The sequence below is a fragment of the Psittacula echo genome (assembly GCF_963264785.1).
Source record: "Psittacula echo genome assembly, chromosome: 2".
In the NCBI taxonomy this organism is placed as follows: Eukaryota; Metazoa; Chordata; class Aves; order Psittaciformes; family Psittacidae; genus Psittacula; species Psittacula echo.
Window position 1 is genome coordinate 68328229 of NC_137737.1, and position 18678 is coordinate 68346906.

Genomic DNA, 18678 nt, shown 5'->3' on the forward strand with positions numbered 1-18678 from the left:
AAGAAATCATACCCTGTACCTCTACCACTAAGTTTCCCAAATTGAAAAACTAGTATTTTGTAACGTCACAAGACAATTCAGGTGAGAAAGGACCTCAGCAAATCTCAAGTCCAACCTCCTTCTGAAATCAGGGCCAGCTATGAGATCAGACCAGAGTCCTTAAGGCTTTGTCCAGTAAGGCCTTGGAAATCTCCAAGTAGAGAGTCTAAAAGTCTCTGTGAGCCATATATTCCACCGCTTGACTGTCCTCGTGGGGAACAAGCCAGTCCGCACCTCTTCTCATTTCAATTTAATCTTATTGCCTCTCATCCTCCCACCATGCTCCACTGTGAAGAGTCTGAATCCATTTTCATGATATCCCTCCAAAACCCACCTCTTCTCAAGGCCGAATGAGCCCTTGTCCCTCAGCTTCTCCTTGGAGGACAAGTACTCCACCCCTGATGGGTGGTGTCCCAGTGCTGAGCTCACTCCAGGTTTTTGACGTTCTTCATGCACGAGGGGCCCCAAAACTGGACACGGTATCTAAAAGGTGGTCGAAGGACTGCTGAGTAGGAGAAGATAATCCTTCCCCTTGATCTCCTCGTCATGCTTTCATTCACACAGCCCAGAGCAGGCAAACATTAGTTAATAATGTTTAGTACAAATGGTAAAGTTTAAACTATATAATATACTGTTTCTCCTAATATATAAACAGGACTGAACTGTCACTTTGAAGGTAACGAACATCAAAGGTTCTTCCCCAAGAATCAAGACTACATGCATCCTAGCAAGTGATACAGCAAAAGGTATACAGGTGTAAAGGTGCAGCCACAAAGATGTACTCTGAGCTAGTCCTCACAAGTAGATGAAATGTGGTGGCACCATGAGCAAGGGCAGAGGATTAGCATTATAAATTGTGCAATAACATTTTAGCACAAGGTAAGTGAGACACCTTCACCCCGAGGCACACAGCCTGGACTCACCAGGAAGCTCCGCTGTGATACAGTTTCATTCCAGACTTGAGAGCCTGCCAACTCCTGTTTGGCCGTGGGATAGGTAAAGAGTAAATGACACGCTGTAGTCTGAGGGTGCCTTTCTGACGGCGTCATGGCTACTGACATCAAAACTATCTTGGCAGTAAGACTCCTGATAGGGTCTAAGGACATAACTACCCTATGCTAACAACACCAAGAAAGATCTTCTTTATGACAGGTTGGTATCATTTTGTGCATTTAGCTTCTTGGCTTGAGCAAAGAAAGTAACAACCAGCAGATTTTTAACCATAAAAACAGTGCGCTTGATGAGGAAGACTACGAAGATCAAACAGCAACAAACATCTGACCACTGAGGTAACACTAGAGCCTCAGCTAAGAAATGCCAACATCCACATGAGAACAGGAATCAAATGCAAAATTTCAGCACATCTGAAAATCTCTGACCAAAGTGAAATGGATTATTTTTTTCCCTAAAAACAATTAATTTCCTGCCCAGCATGAAACACATTAAATGAAACATGACATTTGATACTGATCGAGATTTCCCATGATCATAACCAGCAGAGGCTGAACCACTGTACAGTTTTATAGGACTTGAGCACTTCATTGCAAGACAGAAGAAAGGCAAGACAGGAACAGCAAACTCAGACCACATAACCTATGTTTAATGCCCAGCTACCTAACAAACTGTCAATATACGAATATTCAGCAAGGGCATATACTATGGTATATTAAATATGCTCAGAAAAAAAAATGCTATTCAAAGTAGCCCTATGGAGTTTATGCACTGGCTCTGCATTGCAGCCACTTAACAACTCCGTATTACTAATCCACACAGAAGCCTTAATACTAAACTAAGTAATCACTGCCTGAGTGCTGTTAAGATAAAGCATGTTGACTATGAATAGGTGAAGAGACAACACTATGATAACTAACATCACAAGCAATCCCAGCCTGAGAAGTTCTTCCTCCCCAGGCACTCCAAAGACATAAAATAAGACCGGGTGCCTCTCCAAAGGCAAATTTATGGGCTCCCAGTCAAACCTAACCAAAAACCAGTCTCACTCAGTTATCCATGTGAGAATAAAGCTGTTTAAAGACAAACAGTTAGAAAAAGTATGATTCCAGAAATTAACTAAAATACCTCAGGGACATCTGGAAATATTCCTCCAATGCCAGGTAATGTTATGAACAGTTTCATAACTAAATAATCTGTTTGCAATTTTAGGATTATCAGCTGTTACTGGGAAGTTAGGATTTGGCTAATAGATCATTAGAGCTAGTTCTACCTCTAACACACAGAAGAAGAAAGGCCATTAAAACAGAGTTATAGAATGGCTCATGAAACAGCAACTAGTTGTAGGGTTATCAGCAAAGAGCAAGTGCTATCTGGTCAGATGAGATACTGAATATAAAATCTGCAAACATGAGTCCGAGGGTTACAAGTAGAAATGAAAGGAACAAGATGTTAACTAGACTATCTTTGCTCATAATGATGTTGAAACCAGAACAAGCTCCTTAGTCATACTCTCTGCATTTCTTTAACATAATCTTCCATTTGAAAAGCAGGGATCAAATGGAGCAATTTCCATACTGCCTGTAGCAACTGAAGAGAAATGAAAAGCAGCAAAACGCTCACACCTAACAACCATACTATTTAAAAATAGAGAACCGAACCAGAGTTCTGGCAAAGCAAGTAAGAAGTCTGACACAGCACGTCTTTCTTTTGGGACTAAATGGGGCTGTGAACATGACAAAAGCAGAAGCTAGGTGATTTGATGGAAATCTAGACACCAGGAAGTTCCTAACAGTGGAAGCTCAGGTGGGTCTGGCTGGACCCACCCATGCTGGAGGTGGGAAGGATGACCTCCCCCAGGGTAGGTTTGCTTCAGCATCAATGGGAGGTCCTCAGTGCAGACAGCTCTGAATTACTCAAGAGCTCCTTCCTTTTCCCAGCCTAGCCTGCCCTTTTCCACAGATGTGCTCAGTCTCTCTTTTTGCCCTCTCACACATACACATGTGTACCTTTTTAGGAAATTCTTATGAAAGACTCCATCCAGGTCAGCCTATAAGGACAGAGCTACCAGAGAGTGTTATCTAACTCGCTATCCATTTTTATATTATATTTTTTATGCGAAGGAGGCCAAAGGAAACTAACAACTCCTTGTGCTAAAGGAGTATCCAGAAAGTATGAAAAACCCCACTCATTACTCACAAGGAAGGCAGACTACAAGGAAACTCACAAGTAAAAATTCTTGCGTTTCAGCAACTGGCTCGCGCCCGGCTCACGTCAGCTAAAATTAGCAACCTATTGCATTTACTACACGTGCATAGGTATACCTCTCGAATTAGCTAGCTTGTTAGCTCAGCATCATCTCACCACAAAACTGAGCTTGTTCTGGCCTCAGATTTTAGAAACTTGAGAGAAATCCTTCTATTTGTTAAAGCTGGGTCAAGCTAAAAATGTTACGATCCTGAAAACATAGCCATTGATTCAATGATGTATTGTACCATTTGGAACAGCCACTTGCCATTTACTATCAGGAATGCTTTTTCAGCAATTGTTTGATAATGTTCATTTGTGCAATGTCCCTTTGCAAATGTCACTTGCAGGTTGGAATCTCTTGTGCTGAACTGTCACTCAAAAAAATTTGCCAGACTTGTCAGGAAAAGTCAAAATACTATTACTTACACATCCCATTAATTAATGTTTTAACCCAGTTCTCATAATAGCTTCAAAGGATGAAATGTACAATTTAAAACTGTAAATCTGTTTGTCTGCCTGTCAAAACAATACCAGTTCTTGCTATGTCTAGCACCTGCAGTGGATTTACTGAACAGATTTCAGTTGCTAGTAGATTAAACTAAATATACTAACCAAAGAAAATTAAAATAGAAATAACAGATACAGACATTGACTCACAACCCAAGAGATTTACAGGAGCCAGAAAAACTTCCAGCCTATATTCTAATGTTGTTTCTCAGAGCAAAGAACATGTAAACATCTCCATTTCTATCCGTTTACCCTCACTGGTAAAATGAGGACATTAAAATGTACTTAACTATTGAAGACGAAAGCAACGAAAAATGAAGCTAAATGATATCAGAGACTTATTCCTGTCCCCACAGAAGTCAGGCAAGTTTTCTCACTGTCCTTAGTGAGCACAAACCACTGCACTGAATGCGTCCGAAGACAAGAAGGACCTTTCAAGTAGCCACTGTTGTTATTAACAGCCTGCAATGCTCCCTCAATCTGAAAACACCAGAGATTTTAAGAATAGATAGGACTTTATGAAAATGTGAGATCTGGTACGACATGAGCTACAGACACAAACAGTTCCTGCATCAAGCCTATCACGGCTGTCTTAGCTGCCATAAATATTTAAGAAAGACAGTTCAGACTTGATTTAAAGCCTAATAGTTTAAGATACACAGAACAATTTAAATAAATTTCTTCTCAGACACATGTATTGACATATTTTAATGTAGGTACAAACACTTTATGAAATCAGACACCAGGAAAATGCATAAATGAACTGCATAAAATACCGTTGCTAACTTGTAGTTTTGAACACTTGGAAAGTAAAAGGTAGGTACCTCTGGTGTATGCCAGCAGACAAATAAAAAGGCAAGCTAATCCTCTCATCAGTGTTAAGTAGCAAACAGGACACTACTGTAACTTGCAGCTACTGAAGATTATCCACTTCCATTTAGAGTGACTGTATTTCTAGCCCATATGGTTGCTAGAGATAAGGATGGAAAGATGAAAAGAATCAAATGAAACTTTGGATCTTGGTTACATGTCTTGCCCAAAAAACATGGCACAGTTTCCTACAAATACAAAATTGAAATAAAATGGGTTTGACTAATGACAGTACGTGGGTACCATGGCAGCAAAGAATCCAGAAAGCTCACATGCTTTCAAACTTACAGGGAAAATTCAGGGAAGCATCTGTGGGGGATGAGGTCACTCTAAGCCAGTAAATCAAAATGCTTAAACAGTTAAGCACCATATTTCCAGATTTTTGTTTGATCTCTTCCCTTCTCACTCAGTTTCCTATTTCCCTTGTATGAAAAAATACAGTACTGACCACAGCCAATGACCTAGGGAGCAGGGTACACCATCAGCACGCGGTGCTCCCACCTGCTTTTTGGCAGGGAGAGGTGCAGTGGCAGGAAGCGGGATCAGGAATGCCTGCAGGAAGGGGAGAGAAGGAAAGGGACCTGGCTGCTCCTTTGAGGCCAGATGGCAGGCCGATGAGAGTCCTCTGTAAGCTGGGACAGGCAACATAAAAAGGGTACCAATCTTTAAGGTAAGACGTATACAATATTTTGTTTATGAAGGGAGAATGCTGATATATCTATAATGTATTTGAAACTCCCTCTATAATTTTGTCAATAACATCCATTCACTTAACAAGAGGGATGATAAAGTAGGGAGGGTTTGGAAGGACTCTGACAATACAAAATATGTCTACCAAGAATCTGCAGCAGAACCAACATTTCTGAAGTCTCATACATCCATTTCTAATGTTTATAATGATCAACTTGATGAACATGAGCCGGCAGTGTGCGCTCGCAGCCCACAAAGCCAACCGTATCCTGGGCTGCATCAAAAGGAGCGTGACCAGCAGGTCGAAGGAGGTGATCCTGCCCCTCTACTCTGCTCTCGTGAGACCTCACTTGGAGTATTGTGTGCAGTTCTGGTGTCCTCAACATAAAAAGGACATGGACCTGTTGGAACAAGTGCAGAGGAGGGCCACGAGGATGATCAGGGGACTGGAGCACCTCCCGTATGGAGACAGGCTGAGAAAGTTGGGGCTGTTCAGCCTGGAGAAGAGAAGGCTGCGTGGAGACCTCATAGCAGCCTTCCAGTATCTGAAGGGGGCCTACAGAGATGCCGGGAATGGACTCTTCATCAGGGACTGTGGTGACAGGACAAGGGGTAATGGGTTCAAACTTAAACAGGGGAAGTTTAGATTGGATATAAGGAAGAAATTCTTTACTGAGAGGGTGGTGAGGCACTGGAATGGGTTGCCCAGGGAGGTTGTGAATGCTCCATCCTTGGCGGTGTTCAAGGCCAGGCTGGATGAGGCCTTGGGTGAAATGGTTTAGTGTGAGGTGTCCCTGCCCATGGCAGAGGGGTTGGAACTAGATGATCTTAAGGTCCTTTCCAACCCTAACTCTTCTATGATTCTATGAACTTCCTCACCTAAATCTCAGCACTGTCAGATTTACTAGAAAAATAATATTCCAGTTAAAAAAACAGCAGATGGGCAAACAAGGTAAAGGACGTTTAATTTCAGTTGCTTCTCCTCCATGCCAACACACCACTTCGAAGGGACTACAAGTGTGGGTGGGGAACATATGTGCATGTGGATTGTGCATCTTGGAGAATATTTGCTGCTGGAACGTAATCTCTCCTTTTTTACCCTTTCTTTCTTTGCAGGATAGCTCAAATATACATTCACATGAGGGGTGGTTCCACACAGCTATACATGGACCTAAGCAGGCAAAAGGAGAGTCCTAAGAGTCCTGCATGCAGTGACTTCACCAAATGCTGTGTCAACCTTAAGGCTTCAGAGACAGATCAGTACCCACTGAAAGTGCAGACAGAGGCTTTAGGCAGCCCCGTGACAGAAACTGTAAATAAAGCTATTTTTCAACAGCACCCCAGAAGTTGCTTGGACCTTGATGGTGTCCAAACCAGAGCTCTGAATCATTCTGTCTTAGTGGTTTCTCAGTAAATACCAACAGAGCCTGCTGCCACTTAAACAACCACTGATGAAGTCAGACAAAACTCTTGGCCAGCCCACAATGTTTCTGTATCTCAAGATGCAAATGAAGAGGGAACTATTAACATTTAAACACAAGACTCTGGAAAGAGAGCTGATGTGGGTGAAATTCTGATACCATCCTAAGGACAACTTATGGTACCTCTGGAAAGGAATTCTATCATCAAGATAGATCTGTCATAGATGCTTGCACTTCTGGAACAAGTGAGAACAACTTAAATATCCATCTTCACAAACCAAGAAGTGAACAGCTATGCTGAGAATCTGAAACTGAGGATACAGCAGAATACGCAGCTTCATCTTCAAATTTCACACAAAGCATCTCCCGCCTCAGGCAAGAAACAGAAAAAGCTCTTTAAGGAGTGTGAAATCAATGGAGTGAGAAAGTACAGCAACTTGGTTGATAGGCAAATGACAGACTCAGAGAGGTGCTAAACAGACCTTAACACAGTTTAAGGACAGACCTGATCCTTTCAGCTCAAGTGGGTACTCCAAATATGAGTACTCACTGTCAGAATTGGCCAACAGGAGGGGACCAATATAATGCACCAATCTGAAACTTAACTGGCAGCACATTCCTTTCTGCTATTTACGAGAACTTTTCTGTGGGTGAGACCAGGAGTGCTGTAACTAAAAGAACCACTAGAACATGGCTCCTCCTGTCCATGCTATGGAGCACAGACCTTGAAGGAAAGTTGGTGTTCAAAAGGTAAATCTCCCCATGCTTTGTCAGAGTAAAGTCAGCTACAGTAGCTGAGGCAGCAGGTAATACAAAACCTCTGATCCCTAAAATTGTAGGTTGAAAATAGACTTTTCCTTGAAGCTAGACAGACACCTGCCAGTCCTGGGAAGAGATCTGGAGACTGACAGATGCCTGCATGGGCATGGGGGACCAAAAGTCTGAGCTCAGGATGGATGTGTTACACTGCATACAGCTTGCAGTGACAATCAGTAAGCTGTCTAAAATTCTACCTATTGAAGAAATAAGTACAGACAGTCTACCCATCTCCCATTCTCCTGCATGCGCCTGTTTTGGCTGGGATACTGTTAATTTTCTTCATAGTAGCAACTAGAGGGCTATGCTTCAGATTTGTGCTGGAAACAGTGCTGATAACACAGGGATGTTCTTGTTACTGCTGAGCAGTGCTCAACACAGAGCCAAAGCTTTTCCAGCTACTCACATCACCCCAACAGTGAGCAGGCTGAGGGTGCACAAGCAGCTGGGAGGTGACACAGCCAGGACAGCTGACCCCAACTGACCAAACAGATATTCCATACCGTATGGTGTCATGCTCAGCATATGGTATGGAATAAAGCTGGTTAAAGAAGGAGGAAGAGGGGGATGTTCGAAGTGATAGTGTTTGTCTTCCCAAGTAACACATGATGGAGCCCTGCTTTCCTGGAGACAGCTGAACACCGTCTGCCCACGGAAAGTAGTAAAGGCATTCCTTGGTTTGCTTTGCTTGCACACACAGCTTTTCCTCTACATTTATCTCAACCTTTTTCTCTCTTACATTTACCCTTCCAATTCTCTCCCCCATCCCACTGCAGGAGAGTGAGCAAGCAGCTGTGTGGGGCTGGAGTTAAACCATGACATTGCAGAGGGTAAAAGAATTGATTAAACAAGAACAGCAGCTTATTCAGAAGGATGAATTCACTCCTGGAAACAGCCATGACAGTCTGCAAGACCAAACTGCAATGAGGCTGAGGAACATGCATGTGTCTACAGACCACCCCAGGCCACCTTATACTCTGAGACACAGCTTTCACCATGACTGAGAAGCAGAATGAGAAAATCCATCTTCCATCTGATCTAGCAGATTATTGATCCTTTTGGCTGTGATATGGCAAGAAGCAGTTATCTTAAATGATGTCGTTGAGTCCGGAATAGTACTCCAGACAGCCCTAGAGACATCAGGACTGGCCTGTAATGTAGAGTATATATCAGGCCATGAGATGGCTCTTTTTAGGATCTGCCATTCATTTTATGGCAAATCTTGGTGTTGCTGGAATCACCAACTTTGGTTCCAAGAACAGTTTCAAAGGAGAGAATGAGATTTAGGCAGCAGTTTTAGCATTGGTGGTGCCAAGTCTGGAGATAAGCAGTCCTAAAGAATGCAGTGATGGTGTTGGTGGAGCTAATGTACCTAGCTAGGACCCAGACTGCTGTGATAGGCAGAGAACTGCTGCAATGGATAAAGAGGAAAACAAATGCTTACAGCATTTCATATAGGCCTTCAGTGGCTGAACTGGTTTGAAGGGATGACCAAATTAGAAGCCTCTATAGTAATCACAAGGACCCAAAAGGACTTGACTTTACCAGTCTGGAAGGGAGAAGACAGAGAGGACTTTCTTGGGTTGGCTTTCTAAGGAGGATGGCCAGCAGCAGATCAAAGATAAAGCAGTCAGATTTGTCTGACTGCCTTCCAGCCCATGCTACCCACTGGGTTCCACATCAAAGAAAGCCTTCACCGCTTTCCCAAGGAGAGATTTTCTGTAGTTCAAGCTCACCATCCCTTCCAGGATCTTAAAGAACACCACATGGAGCACTCACTGGGAGCAAGTTCTTCTGCACCACACTGACAAACTTTTGTATGTGATGAAATTCAACCTCAAAGCAGGGGCAGACCCAAGGTGTAAAACAGCCTTGGGAGACACCATCAAACCTAAAGAAAGGCACAGCTGCTCCTACTGAAAATTCATAGCAGAATTGGGCAGCTGAGAGAAAACATAATGACACAAGAACGACCCACCTTACACACTCACTGAGCAGGAAGGTGAGCGGTGCCCCTAACAAACCTGTTTCTGTTCTCACTGGCAGGCCATTCAAATATTCATAATCTGAACGCATTTGTGGACTATCACTCCAAAAAAATAACAGAGTAGGCCTTCCAACTGAAATTTCGTACTAAAAAACCAAAATCCACAAACTTGAAAACTATATCTGCTCATTTACTGTTTCCTCCGTGCTTAACAGAGTCCTACTTCAATTTGCACTTAATTGGATTACTACACTAATGGCAAAGTGAGGTGTTAATCACGTATCTTTTTGTAGTCAATTAAATTTAACTTAAAACCCACACATGTATAAAGTTATGACTGCTCGGTGCACAAAGCTAGTCAGCAGAAACCCACCATGATTAAACTGATGAAAAATTCTTTCCTGCAAATACGCTGTGCCACTGACAGCTCTGCAACTGACAGAGCAGTAGTTGTGATAAATTCCACAAAATTATATTCCCTATTCATTTCAGACAGGAAATAAACAAATCTAAACTGATCTAGATGAACTGAAAAACAAAATAAATGAACAAAGAGAGAAGATATATAACCATACTTCACATGAACCTGCATAACTGGATTGTGATTTAAAATAACTTATGTGAATATGTGCACATTTTTGTTTACTTGTTTGGCTCAGAATATATACTTTTATTTTTTTCAGCGGCCTTCAGACTCTAAAGCTTCAAATAAACCATTCTGTTTACTTCATATCACCAAGAAATCTATCTAACTCAGACATTTATGAAACCTTAAAAAAAAAGGGCAGAGGACATTTTCATTGGTAAAGAGTAACTTTATTATCTCAGTTATTTATCAATTTTCTATGTCAAAACTTAATTTTTCAATTGTCACCCACACGAATTCAGGTTAGAAGCCAAAGATTAAGCAATGATCTCTGATTCTGAGATGCTGAAAGCTGAGTGCCACCACCACATAAATCTTTGCAGCACCATCCTTTTCAGAGTACATTGCTAAGTTTACACTAGAGGATTACTCTTCCTTTGTGCAAAGGTGTTACTGGGCCATGTGTGAGAACAAACACCTGAAAGCAGGTCTTTAGCTTGAACATGTCTATCACAACAACTGATGCAGAGCCATACTACCTCTGCAAGACCTATAGCAATGAGAGCAGCTATACTTTGCCTGCCAAGCTGATTACGTTTGGATGACAATACCGCTTATTTACGACCCACTAAACAAAACTCTGTCGGAACTATTCAGTAGAAGGTCTAGTTTGATTAAAAGTCTCTGTAAATCTCTCAAGGGTTGCTATTGCCTCTAGCCACTTTTTCCTCCCTTTCACCTTTTAAAAATACATAGAGCAACATCACAGTCCTGGCGCCCAGACGAGACAGTTTATATCAAACCTTCCCTTGAAAAATTAAACCAGTCATGAGTTTGGAGAAAAGAAAGTGGAGCGAGATACAGAAGATTTATAAAATCATGAAGGCAGTGGATAAGGTGACTGTAGAACTGCTATTTAACAAATCCCACAGTGGCTAAACTGAGGGACACCTGTTGAAAACTGAGCAAAAAAAAAAAATCACTTTTTACTGTGATCAGTAGGGAACTTCTGCAGTTTGCTGTCATAGAAAACTGGATGCAGACAACATTTAATCAAAAGGATTCATGGGTAACAGCTCCATAAATGTCTAGGAACTAAAAGGATGAGGCAGGCATCCCTAATCCAATGTCTGTGAAGAGCATGAGGGGAATGGACTGAAGAGAGTGGCCAGGCTTATATGCTGTCCTTAAACAGTATGCCCTATTGCCTCTGCTGGAGACCGAATTCTGGGCCAGATGGACCCTGTTGAGATCCACTTGGGTACTTCTTCTGTTCCCTGATCTTCAAAAAGTTTTGAAGTTCATTGTTTCAAAAGATAATAAACTTTGGTTCCAGGACAGAGCATCAGCAATTTACAGCACTGTTCACAGATGTGTCACAGGCCAGAAGGACAGCTCACTACCAGGAAAGGTGAATGCTTACTCAGAAAAGACAAAGCACTGAAAGAAGGTACTGTTAGAGAAAAATATCTCACGTCAAATCTGGCAGCTCAAGAGAAATGAGGCTGCTGCTGCTGCTCCACACCCCCAGGTCCAACCAGTAGCAAGGCTGAAAATGTTTTCCCAGTAGGGACATGCATACAGAGCACACATATACATCACATACATACATATATATATGCATATATAGCTGGACATACGGATCGCAGACAGACACTCTGAGCACTCACACCAACACTCATCCTGCTCCCTGATCCACCTGAGCAGGGCAGAGGTCCATTAAGTGGGAAAGTATCACCATGTCCAAGGTAGACCCCACCAGCAGCTGGGCTCAGAAACTCAGTCTGCCCAAGTAGCCACCCCTGGATACCAGTATCCCAAGCTGCTGCACCCGCACATATGAGCCCCCAGGGTTGCGGCCTCACTCCAGCTGCTGGTACAGACCATTGCAAATGTAGCCAGAGGTGTCCAGGACTCCTCTGGTCCTTACAGCTGCCCTTCTGTGCTCTCACCCCTAAGGACATAAAGATACTCTCATACCCAGGAGTGGCCCTTCAAGACCCCCAAACCCATCCTGGCCCCCAGCATACATCACCTGCTCACTGGCTCATCTGCATTATCTTTGCTAGCAATCAGACCCGCACTTGCTCCAGTTGCTGCACTGCACACACACACCCCTACACACAAAGAGTAAAGAGTTCCTTACTGGAAAACAGTTGAAGGTGGAGTTTAGTAAAGGAGACAGGACAGACTGTGCTGGTGAGGTACAGGGCATCGCCAGACAAGCATCTTGATCAGCCAGCCCTTTACACAGATGAACTCTTTTATTCCCTTATCCCACACTTGTTACTGCCCAAATCTCTTAAATCCCACCTTTGTCCTACCTTTGGTTCCTCCCCTAAACATCCCATAATAAATCCTGTGCAATGCCCAAAAGCTCTTGCCCTGAGTCCCCTTACATGTCCCACACCCCCAGCTGGCAACCCCCCTTAGACCAGGAGGTAACTTGGAGAGCTGTTCCCCATGGCTCATGAGGATGGGTTTCACACCCAGACACTGGGGCTGAGGCTCTGCAGGGACAGCCCTGGAAGGGATCTGGACAGGGTCTCACTCCCTGAGTCTGTAATACGGATTTCTGCCCATGTGCTTCTCCAGGCTTGTGGAGATGAACCTTTCACGGCTCTCCCACGATGGGCCCAGTCGTAGCCCAGCAAAATATTGTTTGCCTGTGCCCCTCCCCTTCTCTGAGCATCTCTGTGGGTGCGCAGAAGAGGAAGAGCTTTATCACACAACCAAACAGTACCTCCGTAGTCACCCAGCCCTGAAATACAATGACTTTCCATCAGCTTTCTAAGCTCTAACACACGGATTTAATCTGTCACAGGTCATCTGTTTCTTAAAATAACCTGTGATGATCAATCCCCCTTCAACATCTGGTAGGAATCATCACATATTGCGCTTGCCGTAAACCAAATATAGTTATTAATGATTAGGTAACGAACCAACAGCACATGCTATAGTCAGTAACTCGTACACATCTCTAATACTACAGCTTCAGCAGTCTCATCAAGGTCAAGGCAGCAACTTGAGTGGTTAAAACAAAGCCTTTGTGCCTCAGCAAATTGGGGTGTTACAGACCGCCTCTGGTCTGCAGACAGATATGCCTGGGGCCTCACACAGTGCTCAGTCCAGTGCAGTCTTTTCACTGATGCAGGAAGGCTTTGGATCAGCCTCTGGAATCACAATGAGTTTTTTTCCATTTCATTTTTGGGGTTTGTTTATTACCTCTCTGTTGGTCTTCTGTTCCATTAAGTTGTTTTTGTGCTTCTTCAATTTTGTCTGCAAAAAAAAAGAAGTCATTATTAAAATACTTATATAAAAACCCACAAGATTTTAGAAAGTCATTTACTGTCATCTGTCTTGAACTATCTGTATGTACTTATGAGTGATGCCATTCACAGGTAAATATGCGGTACATTACGAGTAATACAGCCATATAAAATTCTATCATGTTTTACTAGCAAGGCTATTGACATGTTAAATTACACGGAACTGCAGAAAGAAAAGCACTGGCATTGGATCTGCAGCCAACAGCTAATCCCACTATAGCTTTGTACCATCTATAATAATTAATGCAGTCAGGGGACTCTTCGGAACAGGTATTATGGTGCATTACAGAGTATTTTAATAAGCTTTTGAAAAATGCTGTTAGAAAGACAACGGGGCATTAACCACAGCGATAGAGACAGCAAACAGGATTTGCTGCATGAAGTGATGGAGCCAGCACTGTCACACAGGACTAGTCGGGCGTGAGCAGCAGCCCTGTGCTTATTCCTCCGTGAAACTACACAAATTCCCATGGACACAGCAGGAGCAAAAAGAGGCCTTGAGTCTTCACTCTCGTCCTGTTCTTTGCAAATCACCTGCTGCCCTTCAGACACATCACTGATGGGAAGGGAACTGTGTTTCTGCCAAAGCTGTGCGGAAGATGCAGCGGGAAGGGGGGGGGGGGGGGCTTGTTCTGCATGTGTCTGCATTTGCAAGTGCAGAGCAAGAAGCAAGAAAAGGAGCAACCAAAATGAATAAAACTTGAGTCCTATTTTTTTTGGTAGCACATAGTCCTCTGAGTGGTTTCAGGACGGCTTCAGGTTGTGTTGGTAAGAAGCAGTGGCAGTGGGAGAAGCTGAGCTCCACATCAGACTATGGCCTGTCTGCTCAGGGTCTGAGCTTGGCACATGGCTTTCAGATAATACTGTTCATTTTCCAAAATACCTGTTAAGGCTTTCTTTTTTTGTTTGTTTGATTTTGCTGTTTGGTTTTGGTTTTTTCATTTGCTCCCAAAGCTGGACCAAACGAAGCTTCTGAGAAAGTCTAAAGACTATTACAGCAATTTTAAAAGCCAAACCTCTTCCTTCTTTCTTTGAGGTTAGCGAGACAGATGTACATATTTAAAGGGAAGTTTTATAACACAGTTTCTTTCGTACTGGCTTACTGGCTGCAGAAGACAAACACAAGCAACTCAAAAAAGAACCAACCTTTACCAGCAATTTATCAACCCAGTTATGCAGGTTTACTTTAAACACTGAAGACTTGGTATTTAACATCTTCCTGGATTTCAACTACTGCTGAAATATTGTATGTATCTATACATTTTTTTTAATAGGAATGGCTGTAAATAATGATTTCTAGCAAAAATAATAGGAAACATAAACAATGCGTCTTTTATATATATGTGCCAATAATGTTATTAGAGAAAAGTCTATCTTAATCTCATATTGTTTTCCCACAGGTTACTGCTTTACAGAAAGGTGATGGAATAAGCAATTTACAAAGGTGCATGACATCGGATGAAATACACTAACATATACAGGAAATACACAGGAAAAAATAAACCTCAACAAATTAACCCTGTAAATGGAGCTGTAGGATTCACCAAATGCAACAAGCAATCACACCCATAGATGGGTTATCAAACCCATTTTCCTTCTGTTTAGAGATACGCATAAGATATGTTTATCTCTTGAGAGAATGCAAACGATTTGTCACCAAAATTTATGCTTAAGTAGACAAACAACTGTAGTCTCATTGTTAAAAGAATTGCCTGCATATTTCAGAGAAATGCTACAAGGAATGTATGCATTTAAATTCACCATCATCTTATTTTATAGAGAAAAATTACTGAAGTATTTTGGAAGCATGCTGTGTTAGATTGCCAAAAAGATTAATCGCTTTGATCACCTTAGCTGAATTCTCTCTTATTAAAAGAAAAAAAGAGTTCCTACCAGAAATTCACAACCACCCCTTTGTCAGAGAGTAATCCCAAGCAAAGAACCACAGATAACACAAATAATAACTAGGTAAACATGTGCTTGGTACCCAGCCAAAAAGTCTCCTACATCTCCTGACGTTTCCCCCAGTGAGTTATATTTGTTGCGTATATGTCTTCATACCTGTGGAGGTATCTCTATGCAGAACACTTTTGAGCATTGTGAACAATGGAAAAATTCAGTGCTGGTCCCAATTTTGACTGTAAATGAGGCAGGGAATACATAAACATGGGTCTACTTCCTAAATGTTTCATTAGAGCTACATCTTCGGAACAACCCATAGCACAGAGCTACCTGCTCTTGTTGTTGCACCAAGGCATGTTTAACACCATCATACAAAATTTGTGACAGCTGCTTCCCAGCCTGCTGCATTTTATCACTACAGATCCTATATGGATGACTGCCTTATGAACCACTGCATTCCAGGCTGGAAGGAAGAAATGGGTCATCCCAAACCTCCGTGGAGCAGGTGGGAAGAGCAGGCTTTGGAACAACTCACACCAGTGACACCAAAACGCAGCCACTCCAATGCTGACAACTTGCACATATGCCAACAATAACTTGCTAATTAACAGCAAATTCAGATTATCCAGTAAATTCCTTCTCTCATATCTCCCTAAATTAGCCATATGTGAAACATTTTAAGGCAAATTACATATTACATGCCATATTATTTCATAATTATATGACAGATTCTCTTAACAGTAAGCACCTTTGAAAACTCCTTATAAGCAAAAATACATTACACAAAGCTCATCTGCAAAGCCCAGGAGGAACTGAAAACTGCACTTTTAATTGCAAATAATATTATCCAACCCATTACTCACTTGATTTAGTATTATTTCAGATTTAAACCTGTGATAACGGAGATACTGTCTAATCTGAAAATTTTACAAAAGAAACTTTATCACTGGCATATTATTTACTTCCCCTAGGATAAAAGAAAGTAATTTAACTAATGGAAACTTCTAATACACGGCAAATATGGCACCCTCTTCATTTCCCATAAAATGACAGAACAGCACCTATCTTGACTAGTTTACTGCAAGACCTATCCTAATGCCCTCAAACTTCAGATGATAGCCTTCTAGAGTAGCACACATCTAGAAGCAAATGATGATGGTGCCAGACACTCTTAAATATTTAAGATGGGAACTTCTCACCAAGTGAGGGGGAAAAAGAAATAAGAGGAAATTGCCATATGTGATTCCATGTGATACCAGCGTTAACAAGCTATGGAGCCAGCTCTTGGTTATCCCAGGCAGGTGTGTAGTACAAAAAAGCAAAGCTCAGATAATATCATAATAGGTTTTTTTTAATATGTGTGTATTTATTTATAAAACATATTTATGGTTATATATATATATATGGCTTTTACATAGATTTAATTTTTTATATATATACATATGCACGTGTGCAAAATAAGATGAAACAACAAGGGTGCAACGACTTTTCTTACTCCACTATTATACCTTTTTACATTACTGTCCAACAAAGCTCTTCCAGCAGGTATCTGCTTGTGGAAATATCATCAAATTCCTTGGGGTTTTAAATATGTAATGCCCCTGTGTTTTTTAGGAACACGAGGAAGGAGACTGGCACGCTGTAATACATGCTTCTTGTTTTACACGCCTCCTGCTGTGATAGATCATTAAATGGATACCAAGCGTCTGAGTAAGATACGGTGATGCTGTGGTGGGCTTTTAAACAATAAAATAAACTGGACTTTTCAACAGCTTTACATTCTCTGTTTTTGATCTTCATTGAGATTCACCTCACAGATTTTAATTACACCACAAATGTAGTTCAGAAAGACATTTACTTTCTTTTTTTTAAGATATCAGCATACCAACATACACAAACCTTAACAAGTTTATGTGTATCAGAAATGCACTAGGAGTTTTCAAGAAAAACTTTAAAGGCCTTATTTATACGGTCAGTTAACAAAGAAAAATAAAGGGTGGGAATTTCAGCAAAGGAAAGCAGAAATACTGAAAACTGTGAGGTTTGCAGAATACAAAATCAGCAACTTCTGACAGCAATTTAAGTTGGAGCAAAAGAAATCTTACATTTGTAGGTTTGTTTTGGGGTTTTGGTTTAGGTTTCTCTATCTCTTTTTTGCTCAAGACAGTCCCCATGCCAGTGCAATGAGTCCTGCTGAACAAGTCACCTTGGAGAGCAACAACACACACAGGAACAGAGAAGCAGTCACTGAGGAGGACATGGCTGCTTTTAAGTCACCAGGAAAGCACATGAGAGTGGTGGATAAGAAGTGCCCGTTAAGCTCATGCAAAATGCCCAAACATTAATATTTTTCATTGTACACATCTGCATGTGTCTGTATCACTGTAAAAGGGGGGTGGGGGGTGGGGTTGGCTTCTTGTTGAAAACACAAAGCTTCTGCTCTAAAACAATAAAACGGGCTTTGGCTTTATTTTTTCTATCTCACATACTCTGTTTATGGATAAGTGGAAAATCAGCAGATTTACAACATACTGGATGCTAAGACAGGCTACTTCATCAAAACTTTGAGAAATACGAGCTCACATCTTGCCTGAAAGGCTGGGGTTGTACGCTCAAGTGTTTAACCAAAACAGCTGGAAGGAAAATGTCAGCAATTTTTTTCCCCTTCAGTTAAAGACAAGCACAATTCTCAGGCCTTGTGCCTGAGTCATCCTAAGAATACCTCCTGCAAAACAGCTTCAGATGGAAACAGTTTTTCTACTCGCTTTCTCCAAAAAACGCACTCTTTTACCTTACTGCACCAGAAGACATTTGAAAAGTGATTTTAAAAATTACTTTGCATGGGTTTTTTTCAGTGGACACAAAGATACCGTTTTAATGATTTTGTCTTGCATTGATCATCTAGATCACTAGCAGAGAAAAGAACTGCAGGACAAAATACTCTTTAGCTGACATGGATTAATGCAATCACGCTATGCACACTGGGCAGTATTACTGAAAACTGAATTGTAGGGGGGTGACTTTTTTTTTTTTGGGGGGGGGGGTGGATGCACAGCTTGAGAAAACCACTGATGCAAGTTCAAAACTCTGCATTTTCCATTGCGACTTCATTTCAGAGAGCAAGTGAAAAGAGGATGGAGACCCTGTGTGGAAACCTCCATCTTTTAACTATTGAAACCCACCAGGATAATGTGCCAGTACCAAAGTGCTGTGATTCCACTGGATAAGAAGAGTGTCCAAAGGCACTTGCTATTAAATGCACAAAACCCACAACCAATCAAATAAATAAAAACACCCTGAGCACCAGAGGGGCAGTGCAGAGAGGTGTAT

At 41.7% G+C, this 18678-nt stretch overlaps 1 protein-coding gene across 11 annotated transcripts in view; it reads right to left on the bottom strand.

Moving 5' to 3' along the window:
- HIVEP1 (HIVEP zinc finger 1) overlaps window positions 1-18678 on the bottom strand; it is a 131760-nt gene that overhangs the window by 46092 nt on the left and 66990 nt on the right. For all 11 annotated transcript variants that reach the window (XR_013956254.1, XR_013956255.1, XM_080610579.1 and 8 more), the window contains one exon: window positions 13343-13396. Coding sequence is in view for 9 of the 11 variants with exons in the window: in XM_080610579.1 (XP_080466705.1) it covers window positions 13343-13396 (54 nt within the window). In the remaining 2 variants the exon portion in view is untranslated. The remainder of the gene's footprint in view (window positions 1-13342; window positions 13397-18678) is intronic.